The 21,071-nt window shown below is 43.4% G+C and overlaps 1 protein-coding gene across 1 annotated transcript; it reads right to left on the reverse strand.

The window, feature by feature from the left end:
• Positions 1-119: 119 nt before the first annotated feature.
• On the reverse strand, positions 120-20,657 carry LOC137760545 (SPOC domain-containing protein 1-like). The gene is made up of 7 exons (XM_068537523.1): positions 19,494-20,657; positions 3,340-3,381; positions 2,162-2,338; positions 1,455-1,515; positions 1,042-1,132; positions 183-283; positions 120-130 (listed from the first exon to the last, which is right to left on the reverse strand). The coding sequence occupies exons 1-7, from the start codon at positions 20,655-20,657 to the stop codon at positions 120-122; spliced, it is 1,647 nt and encodes a 548-aa protein (XP_068393624.1).
• Positions 20,658-21,071: the final 414 nt, after the last annotated feature.

Consider the following 21,071-nt stretch of genomic DNA (forward strand, 5'->3'; position numbering starts at 1 on the left):
CTTTGAGAAACAGGTCCTGCAAGTGCAGGGGCTGCACCACACTGCTTGGAGAGCCCCACCCAACATCCTGCTGGGGCTTCCCACCTCTGAGGGGGACCCAGCCCAGCCCAGAGCCCCACTCACCGGGTTCCTGGGGTCCCGCAGGTTGAACAGCAGGCTGCGGTACTTGTTCTTGTAGCGGCCGTTGGTGGCTTTTGTCAGGTCGAAGAGGGCTGCCTCGATGCCAGCAGCAATGCCCTCCACGGCCTCCTCACTCAGCACCAGGTCTGGGCGCTCCTGAAGGCTGTGGGGCACAAGGGCAGGGCCAGGGCGCCGAGCCCGAGAGGGAGACATGGGTGGAGAGCAGGGTCTGGGCCGACTCTGGTTTCTATTCTGAACATTTTCCTACATGAACCCATTTATTCTCCCCCCAACTCCGTGAAGAAGAGGTATTATCATTCTCCATTTACAGATGGGGTGACTGAGGCTCACAGAAGATAAGGGGCTTGCCTGAGGCCACACGATGAGTAGAAAAGTAAGATCGGATTGCTCAGCCCCTGCTCTATCCCTGGCCAGTGAACCGGGGTATGGAGGGAGGGGAGGAAGCCTGGTGGGGGGGAGGGTAAGGCATTGGTCAGGGGAGGGGATGGAGCCCTGGCCCTGGATGTAACCCTGAATCTGCTACTGACTTGCTGTGTGACCTTTGCAAAACCCTGTCCTCTCTGGGCCTTGGTCTCACCATTAGTAAAATGACAGCTCTGTGCTCAGATCTCTGAGATAGTCCCAACACAGAGTCTCACTGTGTCTGAAAGCATTTGCTGTGGGCGATGTCCACGAGGACCTGAGCAGAGACTGAGAGCTGCAGCGGCTTAATGAGAAAGCACAACCCTGAAGCCAGAGAGACCCAGGTTCAAATGTGTGGGCAAATGACCTCACAGGACAAAATGGGGTAGTCATACACACAGAAGCCCTTAGAACACGGCACAGCCTTGGGAGGTGGTGTGTGTGAGGGCAGCCCTTCAGGATGTCCTGGATGTCAGGGAACGCGGAACAAGGCCTTACCGACTACACAGCGCCTCCTGCATGGCACGGACCACAGTGCCCCGTACCCCGATATCCAGGGGGAGCTTCTCCTGTTGGGGCTGAAGCTGAGCTGTGGGGAAACAGAGTCACTGGCGCCCGGTGGATGCTCAGGGGCAAGGGGAGGGGGTGACTCAATGCTGAGGGGCTTAGGCAGGCAGGGGAGGGGTCCCACCCTCAGGGACCCAGGGCGTCTAGGATGTCTGTCTGGGAGCCGAGTCCAGGCAGCCAGCGGTCCCCACCCCTTTGGGGAAGGACTACAGGCTGATTGGGGGTGGGAGAGGAGAGGAGCCTTAGCAGGGGCTGGGGCCCGGAGCTGGCTGGGAGCCCCCTGCGCGCTCAGCAGTCCCTAGAAGACAGACGGCTGCCGAGGGGCACCCTCCACGGCCCCTCACCTGAGTCCTCTCCCCGCGCTTGCTCACCAGGCTCCTCCTCTTCAGCCTCCACTGGGCCACACTGTAGGGGAGGGGTGAGGAACCGAGGCCTTGTCCCTGGGTGCAGCCTCCCAGCCCCAGGGGGACCCTGCTTCCCCAGTCGCTTCCCCAGCCCCACATTCCCCCTACCCGTGCTCCAGGGAGGGATGCCGTGTGGCCAGGGCAGAAGCACTCACCCCGGGACACTCAGCACCAGCCTCCTGAATGGGAACCCCCTCCTGCAACAGAATGAGGATGTGGAGCCCCTGGGCGGAAAGGAATGACTCCTCGGATGGTGGACGGGGTCAGAGAGGCCACCAGAGCCCCATGCTGTCCCCCCGAGGGAGGTGGCTAGAGGATCTTGGGATGGCAGGACATGAGGGGCGGCCAGGAACAAAGGTCAACAACTGCTCTCTCCCCAAATGCATGGAGGCCCAGCCCCTCCCTTCCTCCTCTGCTCCGGTCAAGCTCCTGAACTCAGCAGTGCAGGAGGAGGAACGAACAGACCACCGCCCGGGGGCGGCCAGCCAGCAGAGGTCTAACCCTGCCTCTGGCTATGACATTCTGTGTGACCATGTGCAAGTCACAGTGTCTCTCTGGGCTGCAGCACCATCTCTGTGAATCAGGTGTGCATGCGCCTCTCCCAACAGGATGAAGAGACATGTCAGCGTAAAGAACATCTTCTGTACCTGGCACCCCGCGGGGCCCTGGGCCATGCGCCTTTCCTTCCTTCTGGGCCTCTGGGCAGGTGAGGCTGAGTTGACCTCCATCATGTCCTCCAGAACCTCCAGCTTTGGAGGCAGCAGCCCCCCTGCCTGGCCGTAGCTGATGGCCCCCAGGAGGTAGATCACTGCCCCAGAACCAACCTGCCAGGGGAGAAGAGCCCTTCAGAGCACTAGCCTCACCCGCAATTGTTTCCTGTCCTCGCTCTTCCCCGCTGAACTGTAAGCTCCATGAGGACAGGGAGCATGTACGTCTTAGCCCCCACTGTATTCCCAATGCCCAGAAAAGGCTGGCACAGAGGAGGGCTCTATAAGTGTTTGCTGACTGCCTGGCCTCCATCCCAGGAGAGGAACCTGTCTTCATTCCCATCCTCTCGGCTTCCCCTCTCACTCCCAGCCACGTTCAGAGTTACCTGGACCCTGTACTGAGACCCTTCTCACCCTGCTGACCAGAGATGCATCTTACCAGGGAGCCATATCCTGTTCTGAGCCCACCTTCTCTTTCTCAAAGCTCTGTCATGCCCCTTTTTCCAGGGTCACTGACTTGCCTTTTGCCCCTGAAACAGCCACGCAGTGAACACGTCCACCACCCCGTCTGAAAGCCTGCTGATCACCCCTCTGTTGCCCCTGAGAGGAAGCCCTTCATGACCATTTCAGGATGCAGAGTGGTTCTGGGTCTTCTAATGAGATATAGAATCTCTCTTGCTCCCCTTTTTGCATTGGCTGCCAGGAAGCTTAGTATTAACTTTAAGCCTAGACGTTGTACCTTCCCAGGATTGGGAGCGGGGGGGTGTTGTAACAAGATTTCCCCTTCTCCTTCCCCTTTTCTTGCTTTCTTTAGACTTTAACCCATTTGAGTATGTTTTGATTCTTTTAATTTATTACAAACCACAGGGAATTGTTTTGAAAGTAGATGGGTCTAAAAACTAATCTTTGAATGAATGGTCATGAATGGTCAGGTTCCAAGGTTTGGGGGAAAATAGAGGTCTGAGATTCACATCATAGGAAGTGGGGAGTACTAGGAAGCTCCGGAGGAGGGCAGGCTAGGGCAGGGGGCTGGGATTGTCTCTGGGGAGGACCCCTCCCACCCCACCACACCTCAGGAGAGAGAGGAAAAACAGCAGTAATAAAAAGGAAAAACCTACGTAACACACATGCTTCACCCCACGGGCCATTTTCATTGCCTCCTTGGAGAGAAAGAGGATACAGACATTAGAATTCAGAGGACCCAGTGACCCCACTGCAGGGAATTCACAAGAAAATACACACAAAGGTGAAAGATGTACATTCAGTGTTCACTGGGTTGGCATTTACGACAACAACAAAAACGTTGGGTACAATCCAGTGTCCATCAAAAGGGTAATGGTTAATAAACAGTGACATATCATACTATGGATTCTAAGTGGCCATTAAAAAGAGTGAGTAGTAATAAAAAACTACCGTTCATCAAGGGCTTATAAAGCAGCTGACCCTGGAGGAAGCATGTCATACATGATCTTATTAAGGTCTCAGAACAACACTATGAAATATGTACTATTTCCATCCCCATTTTACAGATGAGGAAACTGAGGCTCAGAGAGGCTCTGAAAAGTCCCATAGCTACTAAGTGACAGAGCTAGGATTAGAACCTAGTTCTGTCTGACTCCGAAGCCCAGGCATTTAACTGCTGGGCTATGTGGAGAGCTCTGACAGATATGGTAAGATTCATGGAAAGATGGCAAGCTGTATTGTTTGGAGAAAAAGAAAAAAATAGGTTATGGAGCAGTATGTGTTGCATAAGCCTATTTATGTAAATATATATTTATAGATGCATAATAGAAGTTATCTCTGGGGAATGAAATTCCAGGGGGATTTTCACTTTCTACTTGTAGACACTGGGTATTTATGTTACTCAGAATGAGCATGTGTCTCTTTTATAAGCACAAACATACTTTTTAAACTAAAAGACAAGTTCAGAACAATGTGTGTAGTGTGCTACCATTTGCTTTAAAAAGAGAAAGATTTTTTCATTGTATTTGCTTGAATCAGCATGAAATATCTCTGGAAGTATCCACAAGAACCTGATAACAGAGGCTTCCAATAGGAAAGGGACTGGGAGTTGGGAAGGAGACTTTTCACTTTTTTTTTTTTTTTTTTTAACCATGGGAATGAATCAGCCTTTCAAAAAAGTAAATTGAGATGGGGGGGAGGGGGTGGCAGAGAGAAAACAGGGGACATCTGGGAAGGAAAACAGGAAAGAGATTAAGAATGGTCCTTCACAGTTTAAAACCTTTTGACTGGCCCCTGTTCTCAGGGGTCCACATACCAGAGTTTTGAGGCTCCAAAACAATAGGCAGCAGAATCAGACCAGCAAAGGCTTTAGATACTGGACTTAGCAGACAAGAATACAACATATATATGTATGATATGTTTAAAGAAATAAAAGGCAATGTCGAACATATGAGTGAAGAGCAAAAATATGTATTAAAAATATTATATATATATATATATATATAAAATCTGAAGGGCAGATTTGGTTGGGGACAAAACACGACTTCTGGAAATAAAAATACAATAATAATAACTATTAAAATTTAAAAGTCAGTATATAGGTTTAATAGCATATTAGACACAGCTGAAATAAGCTAGTGAACTAGAAGATAGACTTAAAGAAATTATCCAAAATATTCACAGCACAGAGACCGTGAAACACAATCAAAGAGACACAAAGGCTAGAGCGAAAGGACTGATATCACTCTGGAACTAAAGTTCCAGAAGGAGAGAGGAGAGAATTGAGCAGAGGGAGTATTTAAAGATAGACGGCTAAGAATTTTCTGGACTTGATACAGGACGACAGTTTACAGATTCAAAAAGCTCAGTGAATTTCAAAAAGTTTAAGTAAAAGTAAATCCACACCTAGACACATCATAGTGAAACTGTTCCACACCAATGATAAGGAGATCCTGGGCTTCCCTGGTGGCGCAGTGGTTAAGAATCCACCTGCCAATTCAGGGGATACTGGTTCGAGCCCTGGTCCGGGAAGATCCCACATGCCGTAGAGCAACTAAGCCCGTGTGCCACAACCACTGAGCCTGCGCTCTATAGCCCACGAGCCACAACTACTGAAGGCCGTAAGCCACAACTACTGAAGCCCGCACACCTAGAGCCCATGCTCCGCAACAAGAGAAGCCACTGCAATGAGAAGCCCGCGCACTGCAACGAAGAATAGCCCCCGCTCACCACAACTAGAGGAAGCCCTCACGCAGCAACGAAGACCCAACACAGCCAAAAATAATAAATAAAATAAATAAATTTATTTTTTTAAAAAAAAGGAGATCCTAAAAGCATTGAGAGAGGGGGAAAAAATTCTACACTTTAATAGCACTGAAAACGTGCTACCACTGTTCTGAATGCTTTCCTTGTTAATTCACTTAATCCTCATCACAACCCTGTGAGTTAGGTACTGGTACCATTATTGCCCCCATTTTACAGAAGAGGAAACTGAAGCACAGAGAGGTTAATCAGCTTGCCCAGTGTCATACACCTAGTAAACCAAAGATCTAAGATTTAAATCCTGGCAGTCTGATTCCAGAGGCCACACCTTTAACCACTAATGCTATAATGCCTGCCTCTCACAAAAAGACACTCTACCTACAAAGGAATGGTAGTTAGACTAACAGCTAACTTGTCAATAGTAATATGGAAGCAAAACATAGTAGAATAATATTTTCAATATGCTTAAAGAAAATATCAGTTGTGCACCCACACAAAATATTTTTTGAGAATGAAGATAAAATAAAGATATTATAACATTTAAAAAACAGAAATAGACTCACAGACATAGAAAATAAAGTTACGGTTACCAAAGGGGATAGCGGGGGCGGGGAAGGATAAATTAGGAGTTTGGGATTTACATATACCCACTACTATATATAAAATAGATAAACAATAAGGACCTACTGGGTAACTCAGGGAACTATATTCAATATCTTGTAATAACCTATAATGGAAAATAATCTGAAAAAGAACAGATTCAGTGAACTGAATCACTTTGCTGTACACCTGAAATATTGTAAATTATACTTCAATTTTAAAAATGGTTTAAAATAAAAAATAACGATATCACAGAGAAAACCAAGAGAGTTATTGTTTTTCTTGATAATTTTATTTTTCTCAATAAACAAAATGTTAAAGGATGAACTTGAGGCAGAAGGAAGGAAAAATGATCCCAGATATAAAAGCTGAGATGTAGAGAGGAATTCTGAGCAAAGAAAATGATAACTATGTTGTTAAATCTAAACGAACACTGATAATATGAAACTATAATATTTGTGTAATTTGTGGGATTAAAAAAATAACTTAGGACCAACTTTCTAGATAACAACAGCACATAAATTGGGAAGGTGCATGCTTGGAACTAAAGCATTCCCAGATCATCATATTACTTCAGAGGAAGATAAAGACAGTAACTTCCTTTATACTTTGATAGGTACAAAATAAGACAGTAGGAATACAGTCAAATAAATCAGTAACTACAACAAATGTAAATGGACTAATATTTCAGATTAATGCAAAAATTATCAGAACTTTAAAAAAAGAAAATCCAATTATAAGACACTTATAAAACCTATTTCTGAAACACAACAATGCAAAAAGGTTAAGAGAAAAAAATGGAGTAATATGTGAGTGGACAAATACTAACCAAAATAAAGTTTTGTAGCTACACTAGTCTCAGACAAAACAGACTTTAAGGCAAAAAATAATTAGAGGCAAAGACCTCATTACATAATGATTAGCAGTTTCACCAGAAAGCTAACAACTCTAAATGTATAAGCGTCTAATAACATAATCCCAAAAAACATAAAGTAAAAATTGACAAAGCTATGAGGAAAAAGCAAAACCACCACTATAGAATGAAATTTTAATGTATTTCTCTAACTATTGCTAAATCTAGCTGACAAAATAATCAGTAAGGATAAAAAAGATTGAATGAAAACCATGAAGAAGCTTAATCTGTGTACATATATAGAACACTTAATATACACATTCTTTTCAAGTATACATGTAACATACATGAAAATTAACCACAACCTGAGCCATAAAGCAAATCTCAACAAATTTCAAAAGACTAGTATTTTTTAGACCAATGCTGACCAATTAATTACAAATGTAAGCCATAGGTGTATCTTTAAGTTTTCTAGTAGCCACATTAAGAAAAGGTAAAAAGAAACAAGTGAAATTCATTTTATATTTTACTTACCTCAAAATATCCAAATATTATCATTTTAACATGTAATCAATAAAAAACATTATTAATGAAATTTTAATTTCTTTTTTTCAGTGACTAAGTCACTGAAATCCAGTATGTATTTTACACTTACAGTACATCTCAATTTGGACTGGCCAGCTTTCTTTTTTTTTTGGCCACGCCACGCAGCATGTGGGATCTTAGTTCCCAGGGATTGAACCCACGCCCCCTGCATTAGAAGCACGGCGTCTTAACTACTGGACCACCAGGGAAGTCCCCTGGCCAACTTTCAAGTACTCAGTAGACACAAGTGGCTAGTGGCTACCACATCAGACGACTCAGATAAAGATCACTTTCTCAGACCACAATATGATTAAGTTAAAAAGCAATAACAAAAAGAAAAACATAGAGAAAGAGAGAGAGAAAGAAAGTAAAGAAAGAAACTCATATGAATGGAAATTAAGAAATACACTTCTAAATAACACATAAGCCAGGGACTTCCCTGGTGATCCACTGGTAAAGAATCCACCTTCCAATGCAGGGGACGTGGGTTTGATCCTTGGTCGGGGAACTAAGATCCCACAGCCGAGGGGCAACTAAGCCCACGTGCCACAACTACTGAGCTTGCGCACCTCAACTAGGGAGAAGCCCATGTGCCGCAAGGAAAGATCCTTCATGCCTCAACGAAGATCCCATGTGCTGAAACTAAGACCCGATGCAGCCAAAAAATGAATTAAATAAATATATATAAAATAAATAAATAACACATAGGCCAAAGAAAAAATTGTAATAAAAGTTATGAAATACTGAGAATTGAATGATAATAAGAAAGACATATATTAGAGTGTGTGGATGGAGCTAACATCATCATTAGAGGTTCCTTTATAACTTTAAATGACTATTAGAAAGGAAAAAGATAGAAAATTAATGAACTAAGCATCATTCTTAAAATATTATAAAAATAAGAGAACAAATGGAAAGAAAGATGACACTGAAAACAAACATATAATGGAGAGGATCAACAAAACCAAAAATCAGGTCTTTGAAAAGACTATAGAAACAAACAATTCTCTGCCAAGATTAAGGAAAAGAGGGAAGGGACAACAAGACAATATTTAGAATGAGTAATCATGAGTGCACAGATATTAAAAAGATAAGAGGCTATTGTGCAATACTTTATGCCAACATGCAAGTAGATCTGAAAACTCAGATTAAATGGATACATTTCTAGAAAAATGTAACTTACCAAAATTGACTCAAGGAAAAAATTTTTTAAACTGAATACACCTATAAGCATAGAATTAATTGAATCAGTAGAGAAGGAATCATCTTCCCTAAAGAAAACACCAGTCCAGACTTCTTTTTTTAAACCAGTGATGCTACCGAAATGTTCAAAGAACAAATAATTCCAACTTTATACAAATTACTGCAGCAAATGGAAAAAGGGAAAACACTCTACAATTCATTCTATGAGGCTGCAAAACCGAATACTAAAATCTCACAAGGACACTATAAGAATAAATCATTTCAGGCCAGTTAACTCATCAATAGAAATACAAAATTTCCAAACCAAATATTATCAACATGAATTCAGAAAACATAAAAAAGATATAACATGATCAATTTTGGGTTTATTCCAGAAATGCAAGATTGACTTAACATTTAAAAAACCCAACTCATTAAATTAACATTAGTAAGAGAATAAAAGTCATATTATATCAAAAAATGCAGAAAATACACTTCTTAAAATGTACTTTCCATTCAGAATAACAAGCAAATCAGGAATAGAAGGGAGCTTCCTTAACTTGATAAAGTATCTATATAAAAACACAGCAAACATCACAGTCATGCTGAAATGATGACCACATTCCCTTTGAAATCCAGAACAAGACAAAGTTCCCTGTTGTTACCCTATTACTACTTCTATTCAATATTATACTAAAGGTCTTAGCCAGCTAGCACAGTAAGGAAAGGGGGTGGGGGAGATGTAAGAATTAGAAAGGAAATAACAAAACTCTCATTATTTGCAGGTTATATGACTATCTACATAGAAAACAAAAAAAAATCCTAATAGGTAAATTATATAAATTAATAAAAGATTTCTGCAAAATCAATTGCATGTTATACGCCATCAATAGTTAGAAACCGCAATTTTTAAAAGTTACCATTTTATAATACATAAAAACATAAAGAAATAAAATCAGACATTATGTGCTTTCTGATGGAAAGACCACACCACCACCTAAAAAGTAGTCAGCCCCAAAACTTTGAATCCAAATCTAATTAGAGCTCCAGGTTTAACCACAAGTTCACAGAAAATACAGAAGACAGAGGAACAGGTTTCACTATACCACAGCAATGCAATAAGCTACGGGACAAACAACCTAGTTTCTTCAAAAGTGACTGCAAGGGGCTTCCCTGGTGGCGCAGTGGTTGAGAATCTGCCTGCTAATGCAGGGGACACGGGTTCGAGCCCTGGTCTGGGAAGATCCCACATGCCGCGGAGCAACTAGGCCCGTGAGCCACAACTACTGAGCCTGCGCGTCTGGAGCCTGTGCTCTGCAACGAAAGGCCACGATAGTGAGGCCCGCGCACCGCGATGAAGAGTGGCCCCCACTTGCCGCAGCTAGAGGAAGCCCTCGCACAGAAACGACCCAACACAGCCATAAATAAATAAATAAATAAATAAATAATAATTTTTAAAAAAAAATGACTGCAAGAAAAACAAGATTGGAAACAGACCTGTATGTTAAAAGAGGCTTACAAGGCATATCAACCAACTGCAATATGTAGATTTTACTTAGATCCTGACTTTAAAAAGACAAAGTATAAAAATAAATTATCATCTTTATGAAACTATTGGAAATTTGGATATTCAACAAATATTTGATATTAAGGAATTATGGTCAACCTTTAGAGAAAATAATGCGTGGTTGCTAGAGTTGGGTGATGAGTACAAGAGATTTCATTCCAGGGGCCGGTCATTTTTTTCTGTAAAGAGCCAGAGAGAAAATATTTTAGGCTTGCTGGCTATACGGTCTCCATTGCAATCACTCAACTCTGCCACTGTGGTAGGAAATCAGCCATGGACAATATGTTAACAAATAGTTGTGCCTGTGCTCCAATAAAACTGTATTTACTAAGCCAGCTGAGGTGACCAAAGCGTGGGTGATAACTTGCCAACCCCTGCTTAAAATTCAATCTACTTTTACATATATTTGAAATTTTCCATAACAAAAAGTTATATATAGATATAGTATTTAGGAATAAATCTGAAAAGATATGCAAGACTTTTATGGAGAACGTATAAAACTTTATTGAAAAACAATAAAGATGATCAAAGTAAATGGAGGAATAGACTATGTTCATGGATTGGAAGACTCAATATTGTAAAAATGTTAGTTCTGCACAGGTTTTTTCAAGTGTGGAAATTGACAAGCTGATTGTAATATTTATGTGAAGGAGAAAAAAATAGTTAAGAGTAAAGATCCTCCTGAAAATAACAAAATTGGGAGACTTTTCTTGCTAGATATCAAGAATTATTAATAATTATTATAATTAATATAAAATATATGCATAAGGAAAGAAATTTTAAACAAGATGAGCATAGGGAGAACAAAACCAATCCCACATATATGGAGACTTGATTTATGACAGGGCTGACATTGCATATAACTGGAGAAGGACAGAATTTTCAGTAAATGGTGTTGAAACAATTGGGTATCCATATAAAAAAGTGATATACCCCATATCACTCACAAAAATCAATTCCAGGCAGATTATAGACCTAAGTGTGAAAGGAAACACAACACTACATAGAAGAACATCTTCATGACCTTGAGATAGGAAAGAAATTCCTTAAAAAGATTATACATATTAGGATACATAAAAATTAAGAATTTCTCCAGCAATTCTACCTCTTTTTAATTCCAATTCAATTCAACTTCCACTTCTGGGTATAGACACAAAAGAACTGAAAGCAGGGACTTGAATATTTGTATACTAATGTTCATAGCAGCATTATTTACAATGGCTAAAAGGTTGGAAATAACCTAAATGTCCATCAACAGTTGAATGGATAAACAATATGTGGTAAAGGCATACAATGGAATGTTATGCAGCCTTAAAAAGGAATGAAATTCTGATGCATGCTACAACATGGACCTTGGAGACATTATGCTAAGTGAAATAAGTCAGTCACAAAAGGACAAATATTGTACAATTTCAATTATATGAGGTACCAAGAATAGTCAAATTCATAGAAGCAGAAAGTAGAATAGTGGTTATCAAAGGCTGGGGGAAGGGGAGAATGGGGAGTTATTGCTTAATGGGTACAGAATTTCAATTTGGGAAGATGAAAAAGTTCTGGAGATGGATGGTGGTGATGACTGCACAACAATGTGAATGTACTTAATGCCACTGAACTGTACACTTAAACATGGTTTAAAAGGTAAATTTTGTGATGTATATTTTACCACGATAAAACAATTTTTAATAATTAAGAATTTCTACCCATCAACAGACACCATAAGGAAAGCAAAATATGAACCACACTTTGGGAGAATATATTTGCAAAACATATAACTGACAAAGGAAGAGTATCTAGAATACATAAAGAACTCCTACAGATCAGTAAGGAAAAGTTAAAACCAAAAAAATTGTTTTGGCAAGACTTGACTTAACCGGAAATGACCAGAATGCATGCAAAGATTCTTCTTAGTAATAGGGAAATGAAAATTAAAACAACATTGAGACGCCATAGCATATCCCTATTTTGGCAAAAATTGAAGTCTGATAATATCAAGTGTTGGTAAAGATGTGGAGCTACTGGAATTTTGCACTGCTGGTGGGAGTACAAACTATTTTTAACCATTTTAGAAAACATCTGGCACTGTTTAAGTAAAGTTGAATATGTGTATACCCTATAACCCAGCAATTCCACTCCCAGGAATATTCCACGGAGCCACTCTTGCCCATATGTACCAAGAAACATACAAAACGGTTCATCATAGCAGCACCATATGTAATAGCAAAAAACTGCAAACAACCCAAATGTCCACGTGGAGTCAAGGAATAAATAAATTGTGGTATATTCGTGCAATAGGATACTTACTGCCAATACCTAGGATATGTGTGATCTTGGGAAAGTTACTTAACCTCTCTGTGCCTCAGTTTTCTCATCAGTAAAATGGGGATAATACAAGTATCAACCTCATAGTGTTAATGCAAGGATCATTATCATTATTCAAGACTCTTAGAACAGTGCCTGGAACTCAGCAAGCTCTCTCTATAAACTCTGATGTTGTTAAGATTCCTTGGCTCCTGCCCCTGAGAAAGTCCCTCCCGATACCTGACCAGACTTCAGTCTCTCCATTTCCCTTTAAGCAATGTTGTCCTCACTGATCTTTCCCACCTTCCTCCTCCCCTCTTGACCTTACCCCACCTACTGCTCTGCTCCTGCAATGCTCCAAGCTGCTTCCTGTCTCTGTACTTTTGCATGTGCTCTGTGCTCTTCCTAGTATGCCCTTCCTACCTTCTCTGCCTGCTGCACACCCACTACCTTTGCCCAGATGCAGCTCCCACAGCCCCCTCCTGTGCCCTACCCTACCTCCAAGCCCTCCCACCCACCCCTCCCTAGGGAAGACTCAATTGCTCTCTGGGTATCCAGAATCTGCTAGGTGTCAATCTGAATCTCAACTCTGGTTACTTGTTTGTCTCCCCACACTGGACTTTGAGATCCTGGAAGAGCACCCCCTGTTTGCTGAACAAATAAAGCCCCATAAAAATCTAAATCCCTTAGCCAGGCCTTTAGCATCCTGGCTCAGTGCACACAGTGGAATTGAACAGGCACTTACTTACTGTGTGACCTTGAGTGAGTCACTTAGCTTCTCGGAATCCCAGTTTTCTTAATCAGCAAAACAAGGGTATTAACACTGACTTTTCATGCTTTTGTGAGGATTAAACATGAGATGATGACCTACGTGAAGCTCCTGGTATACAGTAAGCACTTAAAGAGCTATTCTTAGGCTGTCCGTCTGCTGGAGACACGCTCCTCCCTCACACAACTCCTGATGCTTCGTAGCTGCAGACGGGGTACCTGAGTGTGGGAGCCTAGGTGGGGCCGGAGGAGCTGTGTGCCTCCTGAGCTGTGACAGGCAGAACAGGGGACACTGCCAGAGCTGCCCTCCCCATGTCCCCCGCTATCCCATCCACTGAGTGGCTCCAGACCTAACTGACCACCGTGGGGATCAAATAGAGAAGAAAATGGCACTTCAACCAACTTCCCCACCCCCCTCTAAGAGTCTCTATCTCAAACCAAAAGAACACAACACAGCCAGCCTCTCATACCAGATTCCCAGCAGTTCTGGGGCCCAGCTGATTCCCACATTTCATAGAGGAGGCAACTAAGATTCAGAGAAGAGACATCTCTCGTCTAAAGTCACTCCGTTGTAAGAAGCAAAGCCTGACCTTGAACCTGTCTATCTGCCCCTGACACGAGCCAAGCTGCCTCCAGGAGAAGGTGCCAGGGCCCTCAAAGGGGATGCAGACCAGCTGGGCACTATGCCCACGCTTGCCCACGCCCCACTCAGCCCTGTCCTCAACCACCTGCCCGTCCCTGTCACAGCCCAGCCTCAATTCTTCTCCTGCAGCTGGCACCAGTTGCCGTGGCAACGGGTTGTTTGGGAAGCTGTGGGATGATGGGCTGTGCCGCAGAGTCAAGGATGGGGCCTGGAGGAGAGAGCAGATGTGGGCTGCTTCCAGTCAAGGTGGGCAGGAACCTGGCTCCACCACCAAGCTCAAACACCCCCTCAAAACACTGCAGACCCAGGAATTCCAATTCCGGGCATCTGGCCCAAATAAATAATCTGAAATGGGGAGAAGCCAGATGCACAGGGGTGTTCACCCCGGCAGTCCTTAAAGCAGGACAAAATTGTATACATCAATAACAGGTAACATTTTTTAGTTTTTTCTTATACCAGGCACTATGCTAAATACTGAACACACATGTGTGTCATCTCATTTGCTCCTCACACTGCCCTATGAGGTAAGTACTTTTAATACCCCCATTTTGCAGATGAGGAAATTATACTCAGAAAGGTGAGGCCGCTTGCCTAGGTCACATTCAGAGAGGGGCAAAGCCAGGACTGAATGCCTGTCTGTCAGCCTCTGAGCTTTGTGCTCTTAACTTACATGACAGTGGTCGGAAATGAGAAGAGGAAGGCCCAGCCCATCCTCTGGTCCTGGCAGTGCCTGTAGACAGCTATGATGCAGGGTTCAGGGAAAGCACAGACTTGGCAAAATTGTATGTACCAACTGGGAAACACCTTCAAATACTAAAGCACTTGAAAATTAAAGTATAAGTCCCAGAACAATGAGGCATGGCATGAGCCTACTTATATATAAAAAGGTGCCTTCAATATACAGATGTTCAATATACAGATGTTCATATATGTATAGAAGTTATAAAAAGGAGACTGGAAGGATGCTAAGCATTAACAGCAGACAAAGGGCAATTGGGCCGGGAGGCATTAAAAGGGATTTCCTCACTCTGTGTTAACAAATTCATTGTAAAACAATTTTTTTTAATACCTAAAAAATCAAGTTATAAATTGTGACATGGGGCTTCCCTGGTGGCGCAGTAGTTAAGAATCTGCCTGCCAATGCAAGGGACGTGGGTTCGAGCCCTGGCCCGGGAAGATCCCACATGCTGTGGAGCAACTAAGCCTGTGCACCACAACTACTGAGCCCACGTGCCACAACTACTGAAGCCCGCACGCCTAGAGCCCGTGCTCCACAACAAGAGAAGCCACGAAAATGAGAAGCCTGTGCACCACAATGAAGAGTAGCCCCTGCTCACCGCAACTAGAGAAAGCCCACGCACAGCAACGAAGACCCAACACAGCCAAAAATAAAAACAAATAAATTAATTAATTTTAAAAAATTAAAAAAGAAATTGTGACATGCGTGATCCCCTTTCTAGGCAAAGAAAAGATATATATGCATAGGAAAAAGATGGAAGAAAGGACATATATCAAAATGTCAACAGGATAGAAAGCCCAGAGATAAACCCACACACATATGGTCACCTTATTTTTGATAAAGGAGGCAAGAATATACAATGGAGAAAAGACAGCCTCTTCAATAAGTGGTGCTGGGAAAACTGGACAGCTACATGTAAAAGAATGAAATTAGAATACTCCCTAACACCATACACAAAAATAAACTCAAAATGGATTAAAGACCTCAATGTAAGGCCAGACACTATAAAACTCTTAGAGGAAAACATAGGCAGAACACTCTACGACATAAATCACAGCAAGATCCTTTTTGACCCAACTCCTAGAGAAATGGAGATAAAAACAAAAATAAACAAATGGGACCTAATGAAACTTAAAAGCTTTTGCACAGCAAAGGAAAACATAAACAAGACGAAAAGACAGCCCTCAGAATGGGAGAAAATATTTGCAAATGAAGCAACTGACAAAGGATTAATCTCAAAATTTACAAGCAGCTCATGCAGCTCAATATCAAAAAAACAAACAACCCAATCCAAAAATGGGCAGAAGACCTAAATAGACATTTCTCCAAAGAAGAAATACAGATTGCCAATAAACACATGAAAAGATGCTCAACATCACTAATCATTAAAGAAATGCAAATCAAAACTACAATGAGATATCACCTCACACCAGTCAGAATGGCCATCATCAAAAAATCTACAAACAATAAATGCTGGAGAGGGTGTGGAGAAAAGGGAACCCTCTTGCACTGTTGGTGGGAATGTAAATTGATACAGCCACTATGGAAAACAGTATGGAGGTTCCTTTAAAAACTAAAAATAGAACTACCATACCACCCAGCAATCCCACTACTGGGCATATACCCTGAGAAAACCATAACTCAAAAAGAGTCATGTACCACAATGTTCACTGCAGCTCTATTTACAATAGCCAAGACATGGAAGCAACCTAAGTGTCCATCGACAGATGAATGGATAAAGAAGATGTGGCACATATATACAATGGAATATTACTCAGCCATAAAAAGAAACGAAATTGAGTTATTTGTAGTGAGGTGGATGGACCTCGAGGCTGTCACACAGAGTGAAGTAAGTCAGAAAGAGAAAAACAAATACCGTATGATAACATATATATGGAATCTAAAAAAAAAAAAAAAAGGTTCTGAAGAACCTAGGGGCAGGACAGGAATAAAGACGCAGATGTAGAGAATGGACTTGAGGGCACGGGGAGGGGGAAGGGTAAGCTGCGACAAAGTGAGAGAGTGGCATGGACATATATACACTACCAAATGTAAAATAGATAGCTAGTGGGAAGCAGCTGCATAGCACAGGGAGATCAGCTCCGTGCTTTGTGACCACCTAGAGGGGTGGGATAGGGAGGGTGGGAGGGAGACGCAAGAAGGACGGGATATGGGGATGCATGTATATGTATAGCTGATTCACTGTTATAAAGCAGAAACTAACACACCACTGTAAAGCAATTATACTCCAATAAAGATGTTAAAAAAAAGAATATTAACTGTATCTTATAACTTAACATATACTAGGTTCTAATAGAATTTTGACGTTATTAATAAAACTTGTCGCAATTACAAAAAAAAATGTCAACGGGAGATAGCTGTGAATGTTGGCATTATGGGGTTTTTTATTTCTTCCTTATTTTCTACAAAAAACACATATTCTTTTTTTATTAAAAATTAATGTTTTTGAGTGATGTTTGCAAAGACAATGTAATAGCACTTCTAATGTAATTATAGTACCAAATTAGCGGTCAATCACACAGGCAGCTCATTGGTTCCTATCCCAGTTCTACTAATTTGCTGTTTGGTCTTGACATAGTCACTTTACCTGTCTGAGCCTCAGTGCCCACAACATTAAAATGGGTATACATCATTAGCATCTACCTCGTATGGTTGTTAGGAAGATGGAAGATAAAGAGCTCGGGAATATACTCAGCTCATGGTAGGCAGGCCAGCTGCTATTACTGCTGTGATCCTAGCAGGGAATGTGCACAAGCAAGCAGTCCAGCAAGCTCTCCAGACAGACTGCCTGGGTCTGCATCCTTGCTCTGTCATTTACCGGCTGTGGGACCTTGGGCCTGTAACCTTACCTCTCTGGGCTTCAGGTGAAGACTAAACCAAAAGCACTTAGCACATAATACATATTCAATCAATGTGATAAAAATTTAACTATGTGACTACTATATATAAAATAGATAACCAACAAGGACCTACTGTATAGCACAGGGAACTAACTATACTCAATATTTTGTAATAACCTATAAGGGGAAAGAGTCTGAAAAACAATATATATATACATATATATGTATATATATATATCACTGAATTGCTATGCTGTACACTTGGAACTAACATGATATTGTAAATCAAATACTTAAATAAAAAAAATTCAACTATGTGAGAAATATACTTCAAACACAGGTAATGCCATCTTCTGCCTTTGGTGTACAAACATGTTAGCTATGATTATTAATAAAATGACAAATATTACTATCAGTAAAAGAACAATGGAAAGGGAAGCAGTGAATACAGGGAACACAGCCAGGCACTGCCTCCCTTGCTGTGTGAGCTTAGAGAAGTTTGATAACTTCTCTGAGCCTCAGTTTCCCCATCTGGAAATACAGGGCTAATGCCTGTCTCATAAGGCTATTATAACACTCAAGGAAAAGCAAATTTAACATAAATGGATTTACCTTGTGCCTTATGCTAGGCACGTTAGTTTACACCATCATCTCATTTAACCCTCAAAACCAGGGGTCCTCATCCCCCAGCCACGGACGGGTACTGGTCTGTGGCCTGTTAGGAACCAGGCTGAACAGCAGAAGGTGAACTGCGGCTGAGCGAGCGAAGCTTCATCTGTATTTACAGCCGCTCCCCATTGCTCCTGTCTCTGTACTTTTGCATGTGCTTTGCGCTCTTCCTAGTATGCCCTTCCTACCTCCTCTGCCCGCTGCATATATATGCTCGCATTACTGCCTGAGCTCCGCCTCTTGTCAGATCAGCGGTGGCATTAGATTCTCATAGGAGCGTGAGCCCTACTGTGAACTGCGCATGCGAGGGATCTAGGTTGCACACTCCTTATGAGAATCTAATGCCTGATGATCTGAGGTGGAGCTGAGGCAGTGATCCTAGCACTGGGGAGCGGCTACAAACACAGATTATCATTAGCAGAGAGGTTTGACTGCACAGAGACTATAATAAATCAATTTCTTGCAGACTCATATCAAAACCCTATTAGTGAGTGGCAAGTGAAAACAAGCTAAGGGCTCCCACTGATTCTGCATTATGGTGAGTTGTATAATTATTTCATTATATATTACAATGTAATAATAATAGAAATGAAGTGCACAATAAATGTAATGCACTTGAATTATCCCAAAACCATCCCCTGACCCTGGTCCGTGGAAAAATTGTCTTCCACGTAACTGGTCCCTGGTGCCAGAAAGGTTAGGGACTGCTGCTCAAAACAACCCCATTGGGGCTTCCCTGGTGGCACAGTGGTTAAGAATCCGCCTGCCAATGCAGGGGACACAGGTTCCAGCCCTGGTCTGGGAAGATCCCACATGCCACGGAGCAACTAAGCCCGTGAACCACAACTACTGAGCCCCCGTGCTGCAACTAATGAAGCCCACACGTCTAGAGCCCATGCTCCACAACAAGAGAAGCCACCGCAATGAGAAGCCCGCTCACCTCAACAAAGAGTAGCCCCCGCATGCAGGTAGAGAAAGCCTGTGTGGAGCAACAAAGACCCAACACAGCCAAAAAATAATAATAATAATAAAGTAAAATAAATTTTAAAAAATAAAGTATAGGATGTGGATGTGTGTAGGTTATATGCAAATATTATGAAAAAAAAACCAACCCCATTAAATTGGAATTAATATTCCCTTTTTACAGATGAGGAAACAGGTTAAAAAATATTCCAGGGTCACTCAACAAGGAAGTGGGCAGAGATAAGATTTCAATCCAGGACTCACTGACTCCAAAAGATAATGATGCCCTTCCTATCTCAACCTCTCAGACTCAACCTACCAGTTTGGGGCAGCCTCCTGGGCTGGATTCCTCTGCCTGGTCCTGGTTGGAGTCGTCCGGGCATCTGTCAGTGCCCTGGTCCTGGGCATGGGGCACCGGGCCCCTGCTCAACTGTTTAGCACACTTGGATCTTCTCCACCCCATGGATGGGCCTGAGCTAGCCTTGCTGGCTACAGGCTGCAGGGCAGCAGCGAGTCCCTGTCCTGGCATCTCCCCAGACACTGGCTGAGCCTTGACCTCCAACTCCTCCTGGTTGTGTGAGGTGGCAGGGCCATCACCACCGCCAGGCCCCACGATGTGCCTGGCTTCTTTCTGCTCTGTGGAAGCCTTTCCGGACACTCCCAGGCACAGTACAGGGCTCTGTGGAGAATCCCGGGCAGCTGGCTGAAGGGACTCGCCTCCACTGGGCAGTGGGTACCTGACAGGGTCACAGGGGCTGCCTGGCTGGGTCCCGCCCTCTGCAGTGGGCAAATATTCAAACTTCTCAATCCTTGAGGCATAGCTCATCCAACTTCCACCTGGATCTCCAGGCCCACACCCAGTGTCCTTGCAAGAGAGAGGACTGCAAGGGCCTCCCAAGGACTCCAAGTCAGCACCTTGGGGGGAGTCTCCCACAGACTGGGGCTTGTCCCCACCAGGGCTCTGACCAAGCCACAAGAAGCCATCAGCCCCCTCCTCCTCCTCTGAGGGGGCCTCAGACCTCCTGCTTTTCTTTCTTGTTCCCATGGACGCACTACAAAGATTCCTGGGCCAGCTTCCAGCTAAGATGTCGTGCACTGTAACCTGGAGCCTCTTGGAGGCCTGAGCCCTCCCGTGGGCAGGCACTGTGGGCGGCTGGATGTGGAGCCTGGGGCCGGGCACCGAATCCTGGCTCTCTCCCATAGCTTGCAGCCCCAGGACCACCAGGTGGGCCTCGGCCTCCAGGCTAGTCCCAGGAGCACCCACTACCTGGGAGCTGGCATCTTGATGAGCCTCTTCCCTGAGGACCCTCTTCCTGCTGCCCACCCAAACTGGGGCCCCAGAGCTCTCTCCTGGCAGATCTTGTGCCAGGCCTACCACGGAGCTGGTTTCTTCCATATCCTCTTGGAAAGGCCCACAGCTGTTGTGGAGACTGAGAACGGGGTCCTCTGTGCTGGAGCCCTCTGCAGCTGCCTCCTGAGACATGTCTGCCCACCGACAGGGGCCCACAGCAGAAGGCAGGCCCTGTGAGGAGACCGAAAGGGACTTCATCACGGAGAGTCTGACCCGCCAGCCCACTCAGGACACCAGGCCAGTGGGAACCTGGGAGGCAGCCGCCCTTACAGGTGGCACCTCCAGGGCACCCAGGTACCACTGATGTAAGCACCCCAGGTGAGGGAGGCGAGGCCTGTCTCCAAGCAGGGTTGAGCTACGGCCACCTTTAAGGTCTTCCCCTCTCTGAGAGTTCACACTTTTGCTTAAATGGGCCATAATAACAGCAGTTATCATTTATTAATTAGTTACTTCTGTGCATTATTTCATTTCATGCTGGCAGCCACAGGTGAGGAAACTGAAATTCAGTGACTTGCGCAAGGACACGCGCAGATAAGAAGTGGAAGA

The sequence above is a fragment of the Eschrichtius robustus genome, chromosome 3 (assembly GCF_028021215.1).
Source record: "Eschrichtius robustus isolate mEscRob2 chromosome 3, mEscRob2.pri, whole genome shotgun sequence".
NCBI classification, from domain to species: Eukaryota; Metazoa; Chordata; class Mammalia; order Artiodactyla; family Eschrichtiidae; genus Eschrichtius; species Eschrichtius robustus.